The 23,018-nt window shown below is 36.1% G+C and overlaps 2 protein-coding genes and 1 long non-coding RNA gene across 3 annotated transcripts; 2 read left to right on the forward strand and 1 right to left on the reverse strand.

Annotated features, from left to right (window-relative positions):
- The first annotated feature begins 10,240 nt into the window (after window positions 1-10,240).
- On the forward strand, window positions 10,241-12,770 carry LOC126723538 (DEAD-box ATP-dependent RNA helicase 21-like). Its single transcript, XM_050427065.1, has one exon. It carries the CDS (start codon window positions 10,425-10,427, stop codon window positions 12,495-12,497), a length of 2,073 nt encoding a protein of 690 aa, XP_050283022.1. The 5' UTR covers window positions 10,241-10,424; the 3' UTR covers window positions 12,498-12,770.
- Window positions 12,771-15,591: 2,821 nt separating this feature from the next.
- Window positions 15,592-16,288, reverse strand: LOC126724536 (uncharacterized). Its single transcript, XR_007655024.1, has 3 exons — window positions 16,253-16,288; window positions 15,986-16,108; window positions 15,592-15,854 (listed from the first exon to the last, which is right to left on the reverse strand). It is a non-coding gene; the product is annotated as an uncharacterized LOC126724536 (long non-coding RNA).
- A 2,906-nt stretch (window positions 16,289-19,194) lies between these two features.
- Window positions 19,195-22,287, forward strand: LOC126723540 (inactive disease susceptibility protein LOV1-like). The gene is made up of 2 exons (XM_050427066.1): window positions 19,195-21,545; window positions 22,007-22,287. Coding segments are annotated over exons 1-2 (2,271 nt in total). The 5' UTR covers window positions 19,195-19,276; the 3' UTR covers window positions 22,009-22,287.
- Window positions 22,288-23,018: the final 731 nt, after the last annotated feature.

The raw sequence follows: 23,018 nt of genomic DNA on the forward strand, positions 1-23,018 counted from the left end.
CACTTCTGCAAAGATGAATGACGGACATTAAATCAAGTGAAGCCTAAAAAGAAAAAAAGAAAAAGAGCAAAGGCAATGGAGAAAGTATTTAGTCTACGAGCTGCCGGAGTTAGTTCTGGCCCACCACAGCATGCGTGTAGGGTGTCGAGAGTAATCAAATCCCTACACTTGTGTTGCTCGAATGGAATTTTGATCACTTGTTGGATGAAGGCCTCCTGCACGTTAGATATGGATGGACGGATACTAGCTGAAATAGAAAAAATGACGACGACATTAAAACACTTGAAAAGTTGACGGCATTAAAGAAAAAGTTGACAGCATTAAACCTGAATCTTTAACGATGCCCCAAGTATTATCAAAACCATGGGGTATTGTATCCCACTCCTCCGGATGGCATACCCAATCCGTCCCTTTGATAAAGAAGTATCTGCCCTTCCAATTCTTGTTGGAGTCAGGCATATCTAACACAAGCCTCAACGCCTTTTTCCTAGCAGCAAAGTGATAAATCCCTTGCGACAAGATTATGTGCTGAGGACGGTAACACCAGAAGAACTCGTCAAGCTTAAGCTGACAATTCCCTCCACTTAGATGACCTCACAGGATCTCCATCCTTATGAAGATCCTTCAGGCATTAGAAGCGATCTGGCTGACAGACAGACCGAGGAAGTTACCCAGTTGACGGTGTAATGCCATCAGTGTTAGTCTCAACCCTGCCGCCAATATGGCGTCGTACATAATAAAGTCCGACGTCTTTCCCAAACAGCATTTCTCAAACTTCCCAGGGAAACGGATTGGTATGTGGTCGGGGATTTGGTAACGGTCTCTTAGGTCCTTAAAAATTTTGCATTAACAGTCCATATTTTAGGAAGAATGAACGGATTAGTGTACCCACTCCCAGGGTTTCCCGAACTCCTAATCTCGGGTGTCGTGTCATCTTCATCAACCTCCATTGCTCTGTCAACTTCAATTTCTCCTTCACTCTCAACTTTTCCCTCATCCCTCTCTTCCTTGTCTTTCTCTCCTATATAATTTTCCCCATCCTCGCCAGGAGAACAAGCTGACGTCTCTCTCTCTCTGACGACTAGGAATGGCCCTCCTCAGGCTCATGACTTGCCTGGTAGACCTCGTTGTAGCCCGCCCCTTCACGGACTGACGACTGCTCACTAATCGCTCCCCTAGACATTTTTTACCTACAAGTGACGGAGTCATTCTAAGTACCCAAGTCGACGACCTCACTAAAAAATTACACTATCAACTAAGGTGTAAAAAACAGATAGAAGAAAAGGAGAGAGGACTTACCAAGCAAACGGTCTTTGGGAGAGGTGACGGTCTCAACGAATGGGTGAAGAGTGTGCAGAGACGACAAGAGCAAGGCTCTTGAAGTAATAAGTGTTCTCTCTCTGAATCAACGATGAAATGAGAAAAGAGGAAGAACTGAGGCACACACACACACACACACATATATATATAGTGGATGTACATGGAAGACAAAGCGACACCCTCATCCAGAAACGGAGCCAATTGAGTTGTGCCACGTGTCCGAGCAATAAATAATGGCTGCTTGAGGAATCGCCCATAAATAATTTTCCCTCCTAAAAAATAATAATAATATAATAATCAGGTTCCTAAACTCCATAGTCCATCAGCTTTAAATTGATGAAACTATGGAGTAAGGGGCAGCTGATAAGGGTAAAATGGTAAGTATGCTCACTGGCATAAGGGCATAAAGCAATGATCAAGACAAACTCGTCGGCTTTTTATCTATTGACACGTGGCAACCATATGAAGTCTACGGCTTCATACTGACAAGGTCAGCATGGGGCAAAAGTGGGAAACTGACAACATAGAGCTGAAGGGGTAATACGTAAGTGACGGTTCTGACACAACCGATTGCTTGGCCTCCACGCATGTCTATGTAAGGAAATACCCTGCGCCCCACGCTTAGAAAGACTCTTACAAGGAAAGGGTTCCGTAAAGTACACTCATAAGGATTCCTATATGGAATAGACTTCTAAACCAAGGAAATGATGTCAACCCTTACTACTATAAAAGCCTCAATACCCTCACTGACCAAAGTACGCATAATTCACCTCGCTCTGGCACTCTAGAATTGTGAGAAGTTCTAACTTGACCTTCGGAGGGTACTTGGCCGGCACCACACCGGTGCTCTCTGTTAAGTCTTCTACTTTTGTTGTGCAGGTGTTGTTTCCAGCACCACTTCCTCCGGGACATAGTCTGAGATTCCTAACCCTAACCCAATTTCAATTTCAATCTTTGGTTCGACTGTCTCTGTTTTTTTTTTTTACTTTTTGCACCGCTCTGCTTTGTTATAATCAAACAAATTAGCACCAAGATTTTTGACTTTTATCACAAAAATTAGGGCAAGATTCCCGCCGCCACTGAAAGTTGAAAACCCTTTGACCTACACCGTAAACATTTATCTATACTAGTATATAAGGGATTTTTTTTTTTTTTGGACTGATTTTTTTTTTGTTTTTTTGTTCTAAAATATCCCTACCCTAGGTTTAAACAGGGACAAAACTTGGTAAAAATGCTTTCAATAACTACCTCATAAAACACTATCTACAAAATAGGACCACACTCCCAATACATTCATGTTGGTTTTCAAACTCAAATTGCTTCTTCTTCAGTTCTTCAATTCTTTAAATTCTATGTTAATCTTCTTTTTACCATTCTCATCATTTTTTCTACTTACTCCACTCAAATTTGCTTCTGCTCAACGGTATGTGTATGTCAATGTACATTGGTCTTTTCTATTTTGGTTTTCTAATTCAAGAACAACTTCTTATATTCTAGAAACAAATCAAGTATTTATGTAAAATAGCCCTTATATTTCAACCTTACCTTTAATTTCTTTCACATATTTCTTCAAGAAACGTGCACTGGGATGTCTATCTTCAAGATTTTGGTATCTAAACTTGAATGTGCACTAGGGTGTTAATCTTCCAAATTTTCGTGTGCTCTGTCCTCCAACTCTAACAAATTGTTTGGACTTTGGAGTTGAAGCGTGTTGATGACAAATTTTTCACCCCATATGGCTTTATTTCATTAGCAACCCGCACCACATCAACATTATCATGGATTTTGGGAAAATCTCTTTTAAAGTTCAAAAGAGTCCATATTTACACAAAAAGGTGTCAAAGCCCATGGTTCAAGCTCATGGCACATCATCTCATTTTCAGCTCATGATCCAAACTCATGAGTTTCATCGGGGGAACTTTAGGAGTCATGGTTTGAAGGGCCAAGAAGTATGTTCAGTAAAACTCCAGTGGTTCAAAATTGATAAAGGAAAGCATGTGACTTGGCATGTCTTTCCTAATTCCTTGAACTTTGACAGGTTAGTGTGCAATAGGTAACATTTGGTAAGCCTCTCATATCACTTAACACTTAAAATGATAAAACTCCTCATGCTCTCTACATAAAAATTGATGTTCATCATATAATATAAGTTTAAAAATGTAATTATATTATTTCATATAAATTATATTATTATTTTCATTTAAATCAATCCCAAGCACATGGCTAAATCTATATTAATATCTCATATCTAACATTAAATGCTCTCCTTGCTCTCCAAGATGTGGTTAAAACACAAAGAGACCATAATTACATCTTTAAAATTTCATCAAATATCGACCAACTCGTCTATTACTTACCAAAATTATATATGGACTAAACACATAATTTTCCAAAAGAGGAAACTTAGCCAAAAATACCAACAACAGCTCTAGCAGAAGCTGTAACAGCTCCAACAGAAATAGCAACAGCTCCAGCTGAAGCTACAGTAGCTCCAACAGCAGCTTAAGCAGCTGACACACGTCCAAAAGTAACATTATCAACCCATTAATGCCCAATCCCAGAAGCTTGCTGCCATACCCAAAAAAGCAAAAGTCCTATAAATGAAATCATATCATTTTAAGTTAAGATCCTTAGCCTCCAGCTGCAATACCAGAAATAGAAGGATCTCATAAAGGTTATCTAACCATTTTTAGCCAAACCATGAATTTAATGCTAAATATTTTCCTCCAGCAGAAGATGTCATTTAGATCACATCATCCAGCAGCTACTGCTATAGAGCTGACAGCTGTAACAGCAACTCCAACAGCATTAAAGGTTCTAACTTTCTTCTTTTGGCTAAAAAAAAAAAAACCCACTAATGAAACCACTTATTTTGTCAAAGACTTTTCCTTATTTGCTAAATTCTCCTTCAACTAATTCTAATCTAGTTACATGCTTGGCTCTATATAAAGAGGACCAAGCCACACACTAAGACACTATTACACACCATCCATCCCTCTCTCATCCTCAATATTCTGAAACTCCATTCATTTTGTTGCCATATCTCTAAACATCTCCATATCTTTCTTCATCTCTCTTACAAAATCCCTCTTCTTAGATAACACCTATTACACACACTACTACCCATCTCTCCCACACTTTAATATTCTGAAACTTCATCATTTTGCTGCCCAAAAACACATTTCCATCTCCTTCTTTATTTCTCATACAAAATCTCCATTCTTAGAAAGTAACATAACCCATGACATAACACAAAAACCACTCTAGTAGTAACTATAATCTCATGTATTTATTATATTTAATCTCAATATCTCTCATACTTCCCTATATCTTACAAACACATCCCTCACAAAATATCCATACGTACTTCTCATATATCTTTGAACTCCATGTCTCACAAAGTAATTATATACAGGATCCATATTCAACAAAGTATCTACATATAATTCCTATACATATTACAAACAACATATCTCACAAAACATGTGTATTTTTTTCCATCTTCATACATCTTAAAAGATACCAAACACTCTTCCAAGAACATATTACAAAAGCCCTTCTCATGGAAGGCAATATCACTCATATTTGACTAATAACTAAAAGAGCATTACATGGAGAAAATCATTTGTGTATGATAAAAGGGATAAGCTTAACTAACCCATGCACACGGCTGGACACATTCTCTCTCCCTTCAATTGCACCCATTTTTCCCCTTTAATCATGAAGTCATCATGAAAAGACTCATAATATCATATTGTACCACTGGACTCATTTTATCATTTTGCTAAAATGTTATAAGTCCACTGTTGTTATACGGCTGGAGCTAAAAACTGTGAAGATAAGTCATTATATTTTTATCTCCAAAATTATACTATTGAGTATATTTTTATTTATTATCATTGTACTGTTACACTTATATTATTCTGCCGCTGGAATATTATGAGCTCACTAACGATATACGACTAGAGCCACAAATCATATAAAGAACAAAGTGATGTTGTGCAGTTGGAGTCAAAAACATACAAGATAAGTCAAAATCTTTCTATTTTCAAGATTACATTATTAAGTATACATTAACTCATTACTATTGCACCGTTGGATGCAAGTTACTTTAATATCATCTCACTATTTAATAAAACATTGTCTCACTATTACTTCATTATTGAACATACATATTAATAAATTGATCTACCACCGTTGCACATATATTATTTGGACATGAACCAATGCTAGACATATATTATTCGAACATAAAACCACAGCTGGACCAACTAATTAACATATATTATTCGGACATAAACCACGACTGGATTCAAACTATTTGACATACATTATTTGGACATAGACCATTGCTAAACATACCTTACTATATTGGACATGAACTATACCACAACTAGATAGGGACTATTGGGTTCATCCCATTACTGGACATATGACACTTAATTAATTAAATTCTAATGGACATCACTTAACACACATAATAATAGCGTTCAACTCACCATTTGATCAAAGCTATTATGCTAAACATATTATATATGTATTTCAACCATTATCATGATTCTAAGATTTTGGGCTTTATCTATTTTGTAGGCTTAAAATGCACCGGAAGCCATTGGTCTATGCGGCCCAATGTCGAGTTTCGGATTGGACTTCCCAAAACAAATTCGGACCTAGCAACGTCACACCTCCAGCGGAAAACACATGACTACGCGCAAAAACCACCCCCAACAAAGTGTTGTCAACAACAAAAATGTAAGTATCTTTCATGACCTCTATTTAAAATGCCTCTTGCGTGTTGGGTTTTCTGTATTATGTTTGCTTTTATGAGTTGCCATTCAGTATTTGTTCTCCTATATTTGATTTATATTTGGTTTCTTTAACGGCATGATATTGATAAAACTTTATTTGTGGACTACGTGTATCCAAATTTGAATTCAAGTGAACTAGAAAGTGCTAAAGCTGATAGTGGGAATTTGCTTGCTTAAAAGACACACGTGCCATTTGATAATTTGGAATGAAGTAATAAGTCAGGTTTGAAAGATAAGGGTAATGTTTTTGATGTTCAGTGCACCAATCCTTTAAATGTATTCCCTATTCAAGAAACTCATGCTATTAGGAGTGGTATCAATCTAGATAAGGTAACAAGAGCCCAGAGTTTTTGCTTAAAAGAAGAGCCTGAAATGCAACAAAGTAAATGGAATACAGTTTTAGGAGTTTGAGTTTGCCATTTAGTATTTGCTTTTCTCTTTTTCTGTTTATATTAGGTTTCCTTACTTTGTTAGTTTTTTAAAACTCAAATTGATATTAAAAAAAATTAAAAAAAAAAAAAAAACTTTTAACTCCAACGTAAAATACTGCCTACAAAATAGGACCACATTTTGTTATCATTATCTTTTTTTTTTTTTTCTTTTTTTTGGTCAGTTTGATGGGTGTTTAATATTTTCTCTAATTAATGAGTATTTTTAAAGAGTGGGAATGATATATATTGATTTGTCTCATTATTTTAGTGCATGTGTTTTAAGTGGTGCTCTCACTTCCTCCTATTATTATTATTTTTTTTTCTGTTGTTTTTCTTACATTTAAGTCTTAATCTCTAATTTCTTTTGTATTTTTTTAGGGTGACATATCAACAATTTTGTTAGATTGCAAAGCAGACACATTGGATGAATTCAGGTGAGCGAAGTGGTAGTCAATCTATCAAGTAGTTGTTAAAGACCATTTTTTGTAAATATACTACCTATATAGGCCTATATTTATTAATTTGTGTAACACTACATTTTCAATTAATTGAAACTATTACACTTTAGTTTCATTTTACTCAATCACATCTCTTTCATATGAAATTTAATATTGTCATTTGTTTTGCCTTTCATTGCACATTTATTTAAAAAAAAAAAAAAAAAAAAAAAAAAAAAAAAAAAAGAGAGACTACATTTATTTTTTAAAATTAAAGGAATGGTAATGTTGACAGCCCTTCTTAGTTTTTTTTTTTTTTTTTTTTTTTTTTTTTTTTTTTTTTTTTTTTTTTTTTTAAGCATGCTAAAATTTAGTTATGGATGTATACTAAGTGCCTATCTTTTAGGATTAAATATAATTACATAACTACCATTTTAAAAAAATTAATTAAAAAAATTCTAAATTTACAACATGAGAGTCTTTTAGCATTTGAAATTTTTGTTATGGTTATGGATGTGTAATACTAGCAACCTTTTAGGACTAAGTGACTACCTTTTAGGATTTTTTTTTAAAAAATTGATAACTCTCATTAAACAAAATGATAATTGTGACACTCTATGACCGGTATATCCTCTTCTGTCATTACAAAGTTCACAATCCAAATAATTTTCATTCATTAAACTTTTGGCCTTGGGTTCAAAAAAATAATAGATGCACCAAAAAAAAACAAGCCTAGAATTTGAGATTATTACATTTTTCTAATCACAAAAATACCTAGGAGTGTGATGAAAAAATTATTCCATCCAAAACACATAACACTCATCACACCCCTAGGTTTTTTTGTGATTGGAAAATGTAGTAATCTCAAATTATAATGGATGCAAATTATTAACTTTTTTCAAAAATAAAAAATAAAAGTGTCTTTGAGCACGCGCGTGAGGCTAGTAAATCAATTATGGATTTGTGTGTGAAAAAATGGATCTGAACTAGTGTGAAAGAATATTTTTCTTTTCTTCCAGCTCATTTCCATGCTTCTAGATTATCCAAGCTATTATGACAAAGAGCTCTAACCGATCTGAAGAGTTTACATTTACTTCTTCCACGCGCAACTTCTTGTTCTTGTGTCCACTTATGCCCCCCTCTAGTTTTTCCATTCCTTTCCCCTTTCTCAACATAGAATACACACTTTTGATTATGTAGCTACCACTTAAGTCATCATCCAAATCTATTTAGCTTCAGGTAACCTATAGCTCAATGGAAGTTCCTTTATTGCTGTCAATCTATGTGGCATGAAGATGTATGTCAAGATTGTACAAAGAAGGATAGAAAGGTTCGTGACAGAATCAAAGATCAAGGGAAGAAGAAAGTCATCAAATCAGCTTAAACGACAGTGAGCACTATTTGATTTATTTTATACAATACGACATGTAGCTTTGTATCACTGTATATAAGTTTAGTGATAAGCATGTGGATGGCACGTGTGTGTTTGTTAGTTCTGGAAATTCTGGTAGTTAGTTATTTTGCTTTCCCCTGTTTTCCTTTCTCTTGTATGTATACATACATAGCTCTGTAATTGTTCTTCAATTAATGCAATTACACAATTCTTCAATTCCAGAATCTTCTTCTCTGTTTTCCAATAATGTAGTCTATCAATCATCGGTTCCACTCTCTGCTATGTTCATCTATGAGCAATCAGTGAGCTCACTACAACTTTGCGGTGGAGCTTTAATGGTGAGACTAGCATATAAGGTATTGGGGGTGGGAGCTATTTGTCACTCCAATTCTTGACTTTCCTTCCATCGCCTATTCTCCATCTGATACCTATACTGAGAACCATTCATGGCACCAAAGATAATTCTCCAAGCATATGAACTAGCCCCATTCATATTCGCATCCATAAAATTGCTTGTTAGAAAATATTTGGCTTTATTTACTCTTTAAAGAAGTGAACTGCTATCACTCATTAAAACAGCCAACCTATTTGCTAGTAAAGCTAAATTAAATTCACAAAGCGCTTTAAATCCAATTCCCGCTTGTGACTTGGATGCTCACATTTTGTCCCATCTTAACTAGTTTATTTTCCTTTCTTTGTCCATATGAATCCACTAGAATTTTCAAATCTTAGAAATCAAGTCTTGCATAATTCCTCTGAGAGCCTAAAAACTAAAACAACTCATAAGGTATGGAAAATGACATAGGCCACTACCTGGATTAGTATCTCCTTCTTGGCTTGAAATAGCAGCTTCTCTTTCCACTTTTGAAGCTCATATCGGTTGAAAATATTGCAGGACATTCTTTGGAAATTTATAAGGGAATGTTCGGTAATTATTTTTCTTATTATTTTTTGTTTTCAAAAACAATTTTTTTATTTTTAAGACTAAAAAATTTGTTTGGCAACTCAAAATGGACAAAAAACAAACACTGTTTTCAAAACTCAATTTGTGAAGGAAACTGAAAACATGTAAAAAACTATTTTCAGTTTCTAATTTTCAAAAGTCAATAAAAACACGCATTTAATTTAAAGAACCTTCTCATTTAATGAGTTAGTATTAGAGTTCAAATTTTAGTAGCAACATATTTTAGTATTTTCTATTTTTTTTCTTCAAAAAATTATCTTTTTAATTTCAATCAACCAAACATGCTTTTGATTTTAAAAAATACAAGAAAATCATTTTTTCTTTATATTCTCAAAAACAAGTTTTTAAAAATAAAAAACAAAAACTTTTACTAAACATAACTTTTTTTTTTTGGTTAAACAAGCAAATATTATAAACTAAAGCACCACAAGTCTGTTACAAACATATCAAACTTTATCACTAACTAGGAGATCTTCCACCACAAGCGATGGGTTATACAAAATAAGGTGATCTGAATGAAGGTCAGCCCCTAACCTAGCTAATCTATCAGCACACTTATTTGCCTCCCTATAAACATGCACCACAAAGCAGTTAAGGAACGTCTTCATCATGTTCCTGCAGTCAGATAACAAAGGTTCAAGGCTAAGGTTAACCATAGAAGAATTAGAAAGCAAATAAACAAGGAATTCAAAATCCATATCCACACAAATATTCTCCAAACTAAGTATATTTTATCCCAAAGTATAACTTAAATATCCCAAAGTATATTTTATCATAAAATAAAAAATAAATATCCCAAAGTATATTTTATCAAAAAATAAAAAATAAATATCCCAAAGCATAGATATGGACCGAACCGAAGATTAGATTTTCCTTAGAATGAGCTACACGCTAGAAAGAAGTAAAGAACGCAGCCCTTATCCGATTCGGGAACGCACAGTCCTACCGACCTGTGTTTCTGGAAGGCTCTAGAACTAACGCCACCCACTATATAATCTAATCTTAACCAAGACATCTCTTTCTTTCTCTCTCTCACACACGCAAACCCAAAGTATCTCTCTGACTTCCACCATGAAACGTAGTTTAACTAAAGACGTTTCCGCCGTCAACGTCACAAGCTCCGCCTTGAAACCCGTTTTCATAACGAGAGCGGAGCGTGAAGCCTTAGCCCTAAAACGCCGTCAACAAGAAGCCGACGAAATCAACAAAAGCCGTCAAAGCCTCCTCTCCTCCGCTTCCAACAACCACAACAGCCACGATCTCAACAAACCCTCCGATTCCGATCGCCACCGCGATCGCGATCGCGACCGTGATCGTGACCGAGATCGACGCAATAGAGACCGTGACCGCGAAGAGGATGCCAAGTCTCGCGAGCGCGCGCGGTTGGAGAAATTGGCGGAGCGAGAGCGCGTGAAAGAGTTCGACTCCATTAAAGAGCAGTACTTAGGGTCGAAGAAGCCTAAGAAGCGAGTTATCAGACCCAGCGACAAGTTCAGATTCTCGTTCGATTGGGAGAACACGGAGGACACTTCTCGTGACCTGAACGCACTCTACCAAAACCCTCACGAGGCTCAGCCCTTGTTCGGAAGAGGCTTCCGCGCCGGCGTCGACCGCCGCGAGCAGAAGAAGCTCGCTGCCAAGAACGAGAAGGAGACGCGCGAGGAGATTCGCCGGAAGGATGGGGTGGAGGAGAGGCCGGAGGAGGCGGCGGCTCAGAAACTCAAAGAACAAGCTGCTGAAAAGTACGGCAATCTGGACATGAGAGTCGATCGGCACTGGAGTGATAAGAAGCTCGAGGAAATGAGGGAGAGAGATTGGAGGATTTTCAGAGAGGATTTCAGTATCTCCTACAGGGGTTCGAAGATTCCTAGCCCTATGAGGGCTTGGGACGAGAGCAAATTGAGTCGAGAGCTGTTGAAGGCGGTCGAGAAAGCCGGGTACAAGAAGCCTTCGCCTATTCAAATGGCGGCCATTCCACTCGGCCTACAACAGCGCGACGTGATTGGGATTGCCGAAACCGGTTCTGGCAAGACTGCTGCTTTCGTTCTCCCTATGCTCAGTTACATTACTAGGCTGCCTCCAATGAATGAAGAGAACGAGGCCGAAGGGCCTTATGCAGTTGTAATGGCACCCACTCGCGAGCTTGCTCAACAGATTGAGGAAGAAACTAATAAGTTTGCTGAGCATTTGGGGATCAGAGTGGTCTCCATTGTTGGTGGGCAGTCGATTGAGGAACAAGGGTTTAAAATTAGGCAAGGGTGTGAGGTTGTCATCGCTACACCGGGGCGTTTGATTGATTGTTTGGAGAGGCGTTACGCGGTTCTCAATCAGTGTAATTATGTTGTTCTTGATGAGGCTGATCGGATGATAGATATGGGATTTGAGCCACAGGTTATGGGTGTGTTGGATGCAATGCCTTCTAGCAATTTGAAACCCGAAAACGAAGATGAAGAGCTTGATGGGAAGAAGATTTATAGAACCACTTATATGTTTAGTGCCACCATGCCGCCTGCAGTGGAGCGCCTTGCTAGAAAGTATCTGAGGAATCCTGTTGTGGTAACTATAGGCACTGCTGGAAAGACCACAGATTTGATATCCCAACATGTGATGATGGTTAAGGAATCGGAGAAGTTTTCTAGGTTACAAAGATTGCTTAACGAACTTGGTGATAAGACTGCAATTGTGTTTGTTAACACTAGGAAGAATGCAGATAATGTTGCCAAGAACTTGGATAAGGCAGGCTATCGTGTTACAACCTTACATGGTGGAAAGTCGCAGGAGCAGAGGGAAATTAGTCTTGAGGGGTTTAGGACAAAAAGATACAATGTCCTTGTTGCCACCGATGTTGCGGGGCGTGGGATTGACATACCCAATGTCGCCCAAGTCATAAATTTCGATATGCATGGGAGTATTGACACATACACGCATCGTATTGGACGAACAGGGCGTGCAGGCAAGACGGGTGTGGCCACTACATTCTTGACTCTTTCAGACTCTGATGTCTTCTATGATCTCAAGCAGATGCTTATCCAGAGTAACAGTAGTGTTCCTAATGAACTTGCAAGACACGAGGCTTCCAAGTTCAAGCCAGGTTCAGTTCCTGATAGACCACCAAGACGCAATGACTATGTTTTTGCCCATTGAGAAAGTTTGAAGCTTGTGAAGACACTTTTAGGCGAAGTCTCCGTGTCAATTGTGCCATATGACAGTTTTTAGTAGCTTATACTTGGTGATTCAGGTAAGGAACTGCAATAGATAATAGGATTTTTGGGACCTGATTGTTGAGACCTGCCTTCCTTGAAGGGGGAATTGATGTCATTACATTTTTCTGCTGTAGTATATTTGCTGTTCTGCTGATTATTTATTGTAGGAATATTTTCACGATGATATCAATTGAGAATGCTGTATTTTATCTCTGATTTTATTTCAACTGTAGTGTAGGTTTGTTTATTCAATTTACTTTAGTCCAATACGGTCCATTTTGCTCCAATTTGGTACATGGCGGGAGACTTGCCCCTAATTTTTGTGATAAAAGTTAAAAATCTTGGCGCTAATTAGTTTGATTATAACAAAGTAGAACAGCGCCAAAAAAAAAAACATAGAAAGTCGAACCAAAGCTAGAAATTGAAAATGAAAATTTCAGAAAACCTTGAAATTAGGGTTAGTAATGTCAGACTATCTCCCAGAGAAAGTGGTGCTGGAAATTCTGCAAAGACTAGGTTTTTATTATAAACTAAACCATGATTTTTATATAAGCTGATGTGAATGCTCCTATAGTATAATTTATTGAACAAGAAAAAAAAAAACAAATTTCTAAAGAAATGAATTAGAACCTTGATTTTCCACTTTCTCAAGGCAAAAATCTAGAATAGCAAAAATCTAGAATAGAATAGGTGATAATCATTCCATCTATAGTCCTTACATTTATCTCATCCAAAAGAGATATAATAATTTTCACAACTTATTTAATAATGTTATAGGCATAATAATTTTCACCATATTTTTTGTAGCAATTGAGTTTGTGAATTTTTATTGGTTCTCATATGGGCCAGTTACTGATTTCACATTATCACATACCATTAACAACTTGCCAATTTACAATTGAAGTGAACTAGTGTGAAAAAATGTATTTTCTTGACTCTTGCAGCTTATTTCCATGCTGCCAGAAAGTGCCAAAACCGATCTGAAGAGTCTATATTTACTTCTTCCACAACTTCTTGCTCGTGTCTACTTGTGCAGTTGTGCTCCCCTCTAGTTTTTGCATTCCTTTCTCCTTCATCAAAATAGAATACACACTTTTGACAATGTAGCACCCAAATCTATTTAGCTTCGGGTAACCTACAACTCATTGGAATTTCCTTTATTGCTTTTCATCTCTATGGCATGAAGATGTAGTCTATCAATCTTCAGTTCCACTCTCTGCTATGTTCATCTATGATCAATTAGTGAGCTCACTACAGCTTCGGGGTGGAGCTTTACTGGTGAGACTAGCATATAAGGTATTGGGGTGGAGAGCTATTTGTCACTCCAAATCTTGACATCACCCATTCTCCATCTCATACATATACTGATTATCATTCGTGCCCCTAAAGATACTTCTCTAAGCATATGAACCAGCTCCATTCAAATTTGCCTCCATGAAATTGCTTATTAGAAAATATCTGGCTTTGTTTAGTTTACTCTAAAGAAGTGAACTGCTATCACTCATTAACTGCCACCGTACTTTGCTAGTAAAGCTAAATTAAACTCGATTATAATTTAAAAAAAAAAAAAAACATAAAAAAGAAGCTAAATTAAACTCACAAAGTGCTTTAAATCCCATTCCTGCTTGTTACTTGGGTACCCACATTTTGTCCCATCTCAACTAGTTTTTTTTTTTCCCTTTCTCTGTCCATATGAATCTACTAGAATTTTCACATCTTAGAAACCAAGTCTCGCATGATTCCTCTAAGAGCCTAAACTGAAACAACTCATAGCATATATAAAAATGACATAGGCCACTACCTTGATTAGTGTTTCTTTCCCGGCTTGAAATAGCAACTTCTCTTTTCGACTTTTGAAGCTTCTTCCATATCCTTTCTTTTACTTCAACAAATGCTTTTTTATTTTTTTATTTTTATCTTCAAATTCAATGAGGGTAGTAAGAGGTATTTTTCATATTGATTCAGTGCTAAACTCAAATGTGAGTAATTTTTGGAATTCATCTGCCACTGACCACTCCATGTAAGCTTTTTTTAGTTTGCACCCAATGCAAATGCATGTAGGAGAGAGAGAGAGAGAGAGGGCCTTATTTCAAACCCCTCATGGGATAAATATATCCCTTTGGTTCTCCATTTAACAAAATAAAATAACAATAGAGACATTTCTTTACAATTGATATCCATTATTCATGAAAACCCAATCATCTTATCAATATTTTCAAGAAACACTCATTTTACCCTACCATAAGTCTTATTCAAATCGAGTTTTAAGGCCAGATGACCCCATCTATCCATTCTCTATTAATAATATAGGTCTTTGACTACTAAATAAGAATGCATAGGCATGTTACTTGAGATGGAAGCTAGTTCACTTTATAAATGCTATATGACCCCAAATTTCCTTTAACACTTGCAATCGCATCAATTATCTGGGTAATGTCACTAGATATTCCGCAAAAACATAAATTGTCAGTAGACACCTCTATAGTCACTGCTTGTTACAAACAATGGTGAAAATACTACTGGCACACACTATACCTGTCTCCTATGTGGCATCTGCATAGTGAGAGAGAAGGGATGATCTTATATATTCAGCCCAACTGCCCAAGGACACGTCATGATTTTATATATTCAGATCACGCGTGAGATCAAGAACGCGTGTAATGATTTTATATATTCAGTTGTAAGACATGGTTACTAAAAAATAGTTGTTACAGGCAGATGTTTTAGTTTGGGAAGATGAAATCAATAATTTTCCCATGGTAAATTCATCCAAAGTGGCTGCCATTTTTTTTAGTCAATAAAATGAGTTTGTAATGTCAAGAAGATTAACTGTATCAAGAAGATAATTCAAATTGGACATATATTGTTCTAATTATATGCTATGAGGTAAATTGTAATTTTTCCTAAATCATTATGAACCATAACTCTTTAGACAGTATGTTTGGTCGATGAAAGTAGCCTTATTATCTTTTTATCAATTTTATACACACATATATATATATACATATATATTTATATAATCAAATAAAACCATCTAAAAGAATATCCTTTCATAATACATAATTTACTAAATTCATAGAAGACTAATATTTTTTTCATCTACTTCAAAACATACAAAACAATACCTTTCATGTCAATCACAAATTTTAGTGTGTCAAATCAAGACCATAATTTCCCAACTTTAAGAAAAAAAAATCTCATTCCCACCGCAAGGTCACAATTCCTGACCTGCAGAAGAGGATCTTTGTTGCACTTGTGTTAAAGTTTGATCTCCAGCACCACTAAACATGTCCCCAGCCTAATAAATAAGATAAATGACTCCAATTAACATTATAACACAACTCTAAATACTGCATAAAGTAACGCATTTACTTAAAAAAAAAAAAAAAACGCAATATATTTATAATAAAAGCACAACAAAATAATAACCTGCCCCCTGAATTGTTGAATCAAAAATAGCACTTTTGATTTTATAGTGTCCATTCTCTCCAATTGTGATTTTAAAAAGGTCATTTTCTCCATCTGCTGTTGTAGTATTGTCTGTACTTCAGCCTATAATATTAGATAAAGAACTCCAATTAACAATATAACACAACTCTATATACTGCATAAAGTAATACATTTACATTTAAAAAAAAAAAAAATATATATATATATATATATATATTTATAACAAAAGCACACCAAAGTACTAACCTGGCCCCTTAATTCTTGAATTATAAAGACCACTTTTCATTTTAGAGTATCCATTTTCTCCATTTTTGATATTAAAGTGGCTATTTTCTCCATTTGCTGTTGTAGTATTGTCACTTGTTTACACAGCAATGCCTCTTGTTGCTGACATACTCCCTCATCGCGTGTCGTTGCCCCTTGTAGAATCATTAGCATTGTCTCTTGTTGACGTATTATTCCTTCGTGATGCTGTACTATTTCCTGTTGAAACTGGCATTCACTCTCTTCTCCTTGTATTGCCTCTTGTAGCAGGTGTCTTGCCTTTTGTAGCACTCTCTCTTCTTCATCTGAAGTCAACCTGGAAATTTGGTAGCAATAGATACACTAAAAGGCTTGGATGGTTGAAATACAAAAAATTATTTGAACTAAGTAAAACCAACAAATATCATATTAGAAACTAGAAAGCAACCCATTATAGAAAATCCACACAATCAACCATTTAAACAGGAGAAAAAGGAAGCTATGAAGATGTCTACATTTTCAAATTTCTTGCATATTAAGCTTCAAAATTACAAACATAGTAAGGGATGAGGTGGATGACTTTACCTACTCCAAATGTTTTGGGCATGAAGAAGAATCAAATTTAAGCGTGAATGACCTCTATCTAAAAAAAGTGAATTCAAAGAGAGAATCCTCTAAATCTTTCGGGTATGAAGAGTCATCAAATAGAAGCTTTACTAAAGAAAAAGAGATACAAAACCCTGCTAGAAAATAACTAGAACCCAAAGATTGTAACATGAAAAGTTTGGCTACCAAAGATTGTGGCCAGAGACTTAAAGTGTTAGAGAACAGTGAAACAAAAAAGAAGAAGGTTATTACTGAAGAAGTTTGAGTGGATTTTGTGGAAATGAAGCTCTATAATGACTACAAGTTTGAGAAATCTTTAATGCTATTTATGTCACTTAAATTCCAAAAGTGAACAATAGGTGTCTTGTGTTAGACCCAAATGCTTTCAATAAAGGTTGGAAAATCCCTTATTTGGTATTTATTTCCAATAAATGTCTTTGAAAGCAAACTCGATGGCAGTGTTTTTAGAGTAATTTATAGACTGTACACTGAAATGATATGTGATTATTTTAACTAGGGCTATGCCATATATCTGTTGGACTCAATTTTGGTGAAGGAGGAGGTGGGTTTGGTTTTCTATTTGGACAATTTGGTTGTCAACCATGGTAAATAGAACCACAATTTTCTTTTCTAATAGTTCAAGAGGACTGAGAAAATGAGACCCTTTCTCCATGCTTCTTCTAATTTTGGTTTTGGAAGTACATAATAGGATGTTACACAATGCTGTGAAGGGTGGGTACTTAGCTGCATTTCAAGTTGAGGAAGGAAGTGAAGGGGTTATGGACAGCTCTCCCCTTTTGTTTGCTCATGATACAATGCTATTTTGATGTAAATTCTGATCAACTTGGCTCTATCTGATGTTTTCCTTCTCAGTTTTGAAGCAGTCTCAGAATTAAGGGCTAACCTAAGTAAAACAGAGCTTGTACCAACAGGTGTAATGAAGCTAGGCTTGGTTTTGGGTTTTAGGGTGGTAACTCTACCTATGGTATATTTGGGATTACTCCAGGTTTGCCCTTTACGACACAACCAGTTTGGAAAGAAATCATTGAAAAGGTAGAAAATAAACTAGCAAGTTGGAAGAAGCAATATTTATCAAAAGGAGGAATGATCACTCTTATCAAAAGTACATTTATCTAGACTACCAATGTGGATAAATAATCTTTTCCAAATCAACACGCAACCAAACCAAATAAATGCAGTGCTGAAGCTAATTCTACATCATCTATTCAGCTAAACAAAACAGTACTTATTTTTGGGCAAACCCATATTTATTACATTTTTACAACAAACCTTGAGGTTGTCACTAGGATCACCCCAATTCAACTCCCACACTCAATACAATGTGATACATTTAATCAATCAAAACCCCTAACAAAATGTCATGACTCTAGCTACAGTTACATGGTTCTAAAAACTTTTAAATGTTTGGCTCATCTCTTTTATATATATATAGTTCCATCTTATACTTTGTTGAATGTACAACAGTGCAAAATAACATGTCACGTACAAAACACAAGTCAGAAGGCAATGGCTGATCAAATCAGAAAAATCTAAGCAAGTCTAATGAAACGGTAAGTGTAAAGCACATTTTGATATTGAATATGGATTAGTTGTGACAAGTTCAGCATATAGAAAAAGAAAGTAACACCAGTCTTTCTTCTATGTTCACTGTTTCCAGCTTGCAAATGTTTAAGCTCATCATCAATGACAACCACAAAATTGCATTTAATAGTTCTGACCACTCTTTATAGCAAGTCAATAACAAATTAACATACAAAAGCAGTACAGTATCTAGTATATGCCAATTCCAGTCTTTCATTTATATTTACCAATTCCAGCTTGCAAAACCAAAAAATTGTATTTCAGGATTCTGACCACTGTTTTTGATAACAAATTAATGTCGAAAGCAGTATATTGAGGTTTGGAACTTCATGCTTACTTATAACCACACAACAGTATCTAGTATATACCAAGAAATTAAATAAAACTGAGAGAAGTAAATGCTGAAATTTTGAGTTTATCCTTATCCCCTTGTACAAGGGCATTGTGGGCTTTGTGATTTTGCTCTATTTTATTGCATTGAGCGCTTACTGACCCTTTCAATTTTTTCTTTCTATGGGCCTTTGAAATATGACCCAATTTTCTATTTCTTTGCTCATGCCTTGATCCATCTCTTGGGGTTTTCTTGGGCTTTTCTCTTCATGAACTTTTGGATATGAATTTGCAAAAATGAGTATTAACACCAAGCAGGACTTGGAGTCCATCTTATTAATGAATAAAAAATGTTAAGGAGCATCCTTTTATTTAAAACTTTCCTGGACATAAACCAAACAGTGGAAACGGAGTCTTTTTAATTTTTTTTTTCTTTATTATATCTTGCCCTTTCCTCTCTCTTTCAAACATACTTTTAGTGCTGTATCCATGGCATCTACGGAAATGCAAGGCGGCCCCCTTTATCCAACCAGTGAAGTTTCAGCACTTGTTGGATGTGAAGATGCCGAAAGGGAGCTAGTATCTCGACTTCTGGACAGCACTGAGGAAAACCTCAGTGTGATTTCACTGGTGAGCGAAGAAGCAGTTGGCAAGACAGCTCTGGCAAGGCATGTTTATAAGAGACTAGACATTCGGCAGCACTTCCAATGCCGTCTCTGGGTCCATGTCCGTGAAGAGTTTGCATATAAGGATCTCTTGCTCATCATACTCAAACAGATTCCGCTACGCTTATTGAAGGACATAGAGCTTATGAGCGAGAAGGAGCTACGTCAGTTGGTTTTCCAGACTTTAATGAAGTTCAGGTTTCTAATGGTGTTGGATGATGTGTGCACGGAGGACATGTGGTTCAAACTTTTACGTCCCTTTGCAGACGCCACAAATGGAAGCAGGGTCATCCTTACTACTCGCCATTTTAATGTAGCATCAGAAGCTGACCCATGGAGTTGTCCACTGAATATGAGGCAGTTAACTGAAGAGGAGAGTTGGGTATTGTTCTTGAAGAATGTAGGCAGCCGCAGATCACCAGAAAATAGTTCAGACCTAAACAACTTTAGAGAAGAAATTTTGGGAATATGTCAGGGTTTGCCTCCGGCAATCCTCCTTCTGGGAGGACTGTTGTCAACCATAGAATTAAGTGACTGGTCAAGAGTAATTGATCGTTCACAATTTGGTGAAGATAAATCAGCTCTCTTAAATATTGTAGCTTTGATGAGCTATAATGAACTTCCATCTGCGTTAAAGCCATGTTTCCTTTATTTGGCTCTCTTTCCCAAAGCATATGAGATCCCCAAACGAAGGTTGTTGCAGTTGTGGCTTGCGGAAGGATTTGTTCAATTGTCACCTGATGAGGCTAGCGTCCCCATTGAAGATAAGGCCAAGATATATTTGGAGGAATTAGTGTCTAGAAACATGATTGAAATAGCAACCAGGAAGTCAGATGGAAGCCCAAAAACCTGTCGTATGCCATGTTTTCTCTATGGCTTCTTCTTGCCAAAAGCTGAGGAGGAGGGATTTCTACACGTCCACCATTGCAGGTCAGAATGTACATCTGCAGATTCAGAAATATTTAAGGTTCAGAGGCTCGCAGATCAATTTGGTGTCTCGAAATCTCACATGGGAAACCTATGTGCGTATATTTCTTTCAAAGCTGAAAAACAAGGTACATCCAATAGTGAAATTGGTACGTTGCTTAAAAAAATTATCAAAGGAAGAGATCGTGTCCTGCTGAAGGTGCTTGATCTCGAGGGTGTCTACAAACCTCAGCTACCTAAGAAACTGGGGGAGCTGAGGAACCTAAAGTACTTAGGCTTGAGATGGACAGGTCTTGAATCCTGTCCCGCGTCAATTGGGGATCTACCATGCCTGGAGACCATCGATTTGAAGTATACTAGTATAACCACTTTGCCTAGTTCTATCTGGAAGGCAAAGAAACTTCGACATCTCTATATGAATGAGGTGTCCATTCAGAAGCCATCAAGAGTTGTGTCTTCAACAAACCAACTTCAGACCTTAATGGGGCTTTTCATCGGTTCCAAGGATCCCAAGGATTGTGGCTTGGGAAAGTTCACTAGCCTTAGGAAACTGGAACTCACGGGCCATTCAGAATCAATGGAGGAAACAGCCAAGTGCATCTCACAACTCGGCAACCTTCTAAACTTAAGGTTGAGATCAAGAGATCCTTTTGGTCAACCTTTATCCCTCGTGCTGAGTCCTATGAAGGACCATCAGTCTCTCTCAAAGTTATATTTGTTTGGTGTGGTAGCAGATGATGACATTGGTTACCTTCCCCGAAACCTCAAAATCCTTACATTGTCGATGTCAAAACTTAAAGAAGATCCAATGCCGGCGCTAGGGAAGCTGCCTCAGCTGAACATTCTCAGACTTCTTTCTGACTCCTACTTAGGGTCAGAAATGACTTGTCATCGTGGCCACTTTCCTAAACTCAGTGTATTGAAAGTGTGGAATTTGAAGGAATTAAAGCAGTGGACAGTGGAGGAAGGTGCCATGCCCCAACTTCTAGAATTAGAAATTAGACGCTGTGAAAAGCTTGAAAGTTCAGACGGATTAGAGCAGCTGCCTGCCCTGAAGGAATTGATTTTAACAAACATGCCGCAGGAATTTGTAGCAAATGTTAGACAAGGGTTAGGAAGAGACATTTTACTCACCAACACGTGGGAGTTTTCTCCTTTATTTGCGTGTAAGTTTTCTTCTTCACCTATATTCTAAAATGCTCTATAGTTCCATAGTCAAAAAGTTCAATAACTTTTTTGTTTTCCTTTTTTCATTACAATTCAAAATATGAGTAAGATCTGATTTGGGATACAAATTATGGTAAGACTTAAGAGTCACTGCCGAATTTGATATTTATCATACCTCTAAAATTGTGCTATTATTAAGTGAATAGATTAGATAGATTCATCTATCGAATTGAGTGTCTAAAAAGTTAGACACAGCAATTCGTTTGCCAAAAAAGTACCGAATCCCACGAGATTGTGAAGTGGTTCAAGATTACTTGTCCTCCTAGTGTAAGTTGATCCCTCTTCTTGAAAATTATTCAGAAAAAAGACTAGCATGGTATTGCCTCTATCCTTAATTTGATTCTGCCATTAAGTCTTAAAGATATATTGAAAATAAATCAACGTTTTTATTTTAATGCAGGATTAGTGCTCGTGGAGTCCAGGACAAAATGCGGTCTTTGGATCAGTGCGACACTGTCAAGAGTAACATGCTGCAAAATTTTGCAATTTTTTATTTATTTATTATTATTTTTCTTTTATAGGAGTTCCTTGTATCACTGTTCATGGCGATACTCTTTTATGCAAATTAAGTTGTAACTCCAGTGTTTTAACGTTCATGGCGATACTATTCTTCTTCTTCCTCTTCATGATGGGTGTTCTGTGTTCAGGTATGAATAATATACATTGTACTAGTAATGTAAATTTTATATTGTAGATTAGTACAATGTAAATCTATAATTACCGTAATTAATTAATTTAGGTCACAACAAAATTTTAATATAAAATTTTTTTCTCTTTTACATTGTATCAGTACAATTTAAATTTTTAAATGATCCATGTGTGGAGCAATAACTTGGTCATATTGTGAAATTGTTATAAATTTTTGTTATTTCTTTGGTAGAGAAAATTTTTTGTTGTAACTATTAAAGGAGTTGGAATGTAATAGTTTTTAATGAAAAATATCATTTTGATCTTTATATTTTAGAGTCATTATTAATTTGGTTCCTATATTTTGGTAGCAATCAATTTGGTTATTGTTGTTTCCAATTTGCAGTCAATTTTTGTTAGTGAGTTGACAGTAAAAACTGAATTGATTACAAGTTGAAATAATAGGGACTAAATTGACTACTATCAAAATGTAGGAACCAAATTAACAATAACAGCAAATTATATGGATCAAAATGATATTTTCACCTAGTTTTTATAACCGTTGGCATGCCTTATTTTAATTGATGCATAATAAACATTGTATTAGTAATGAATTTAAGTGGAAGTAATATTATTTCAATCACAACAAACTATGTTAATAGTTGTTATCACTAATGTTATTCATAACTTATATACACGCTAGACAGTTGAATGAAAAAATAAAACGAAAAATCACATTTGCAGCGCCCTTTGTGAAAATTGATTCAAGCACACGCTATTTTTAT

This window comes from Quercus robur, chromosome 4 (assembly GCF_932294415.1).
Source record: "Quercus robur chromosome 4, dhQueRobu3.1, whole genome shotgun sequence".
Classification (NCBI taxonomy): Eukaryota; Viridiplantae; Streptophyta; class Magnoliopsida; order Fagales; family Fagaceae; genus Quercus; species Quercus robur.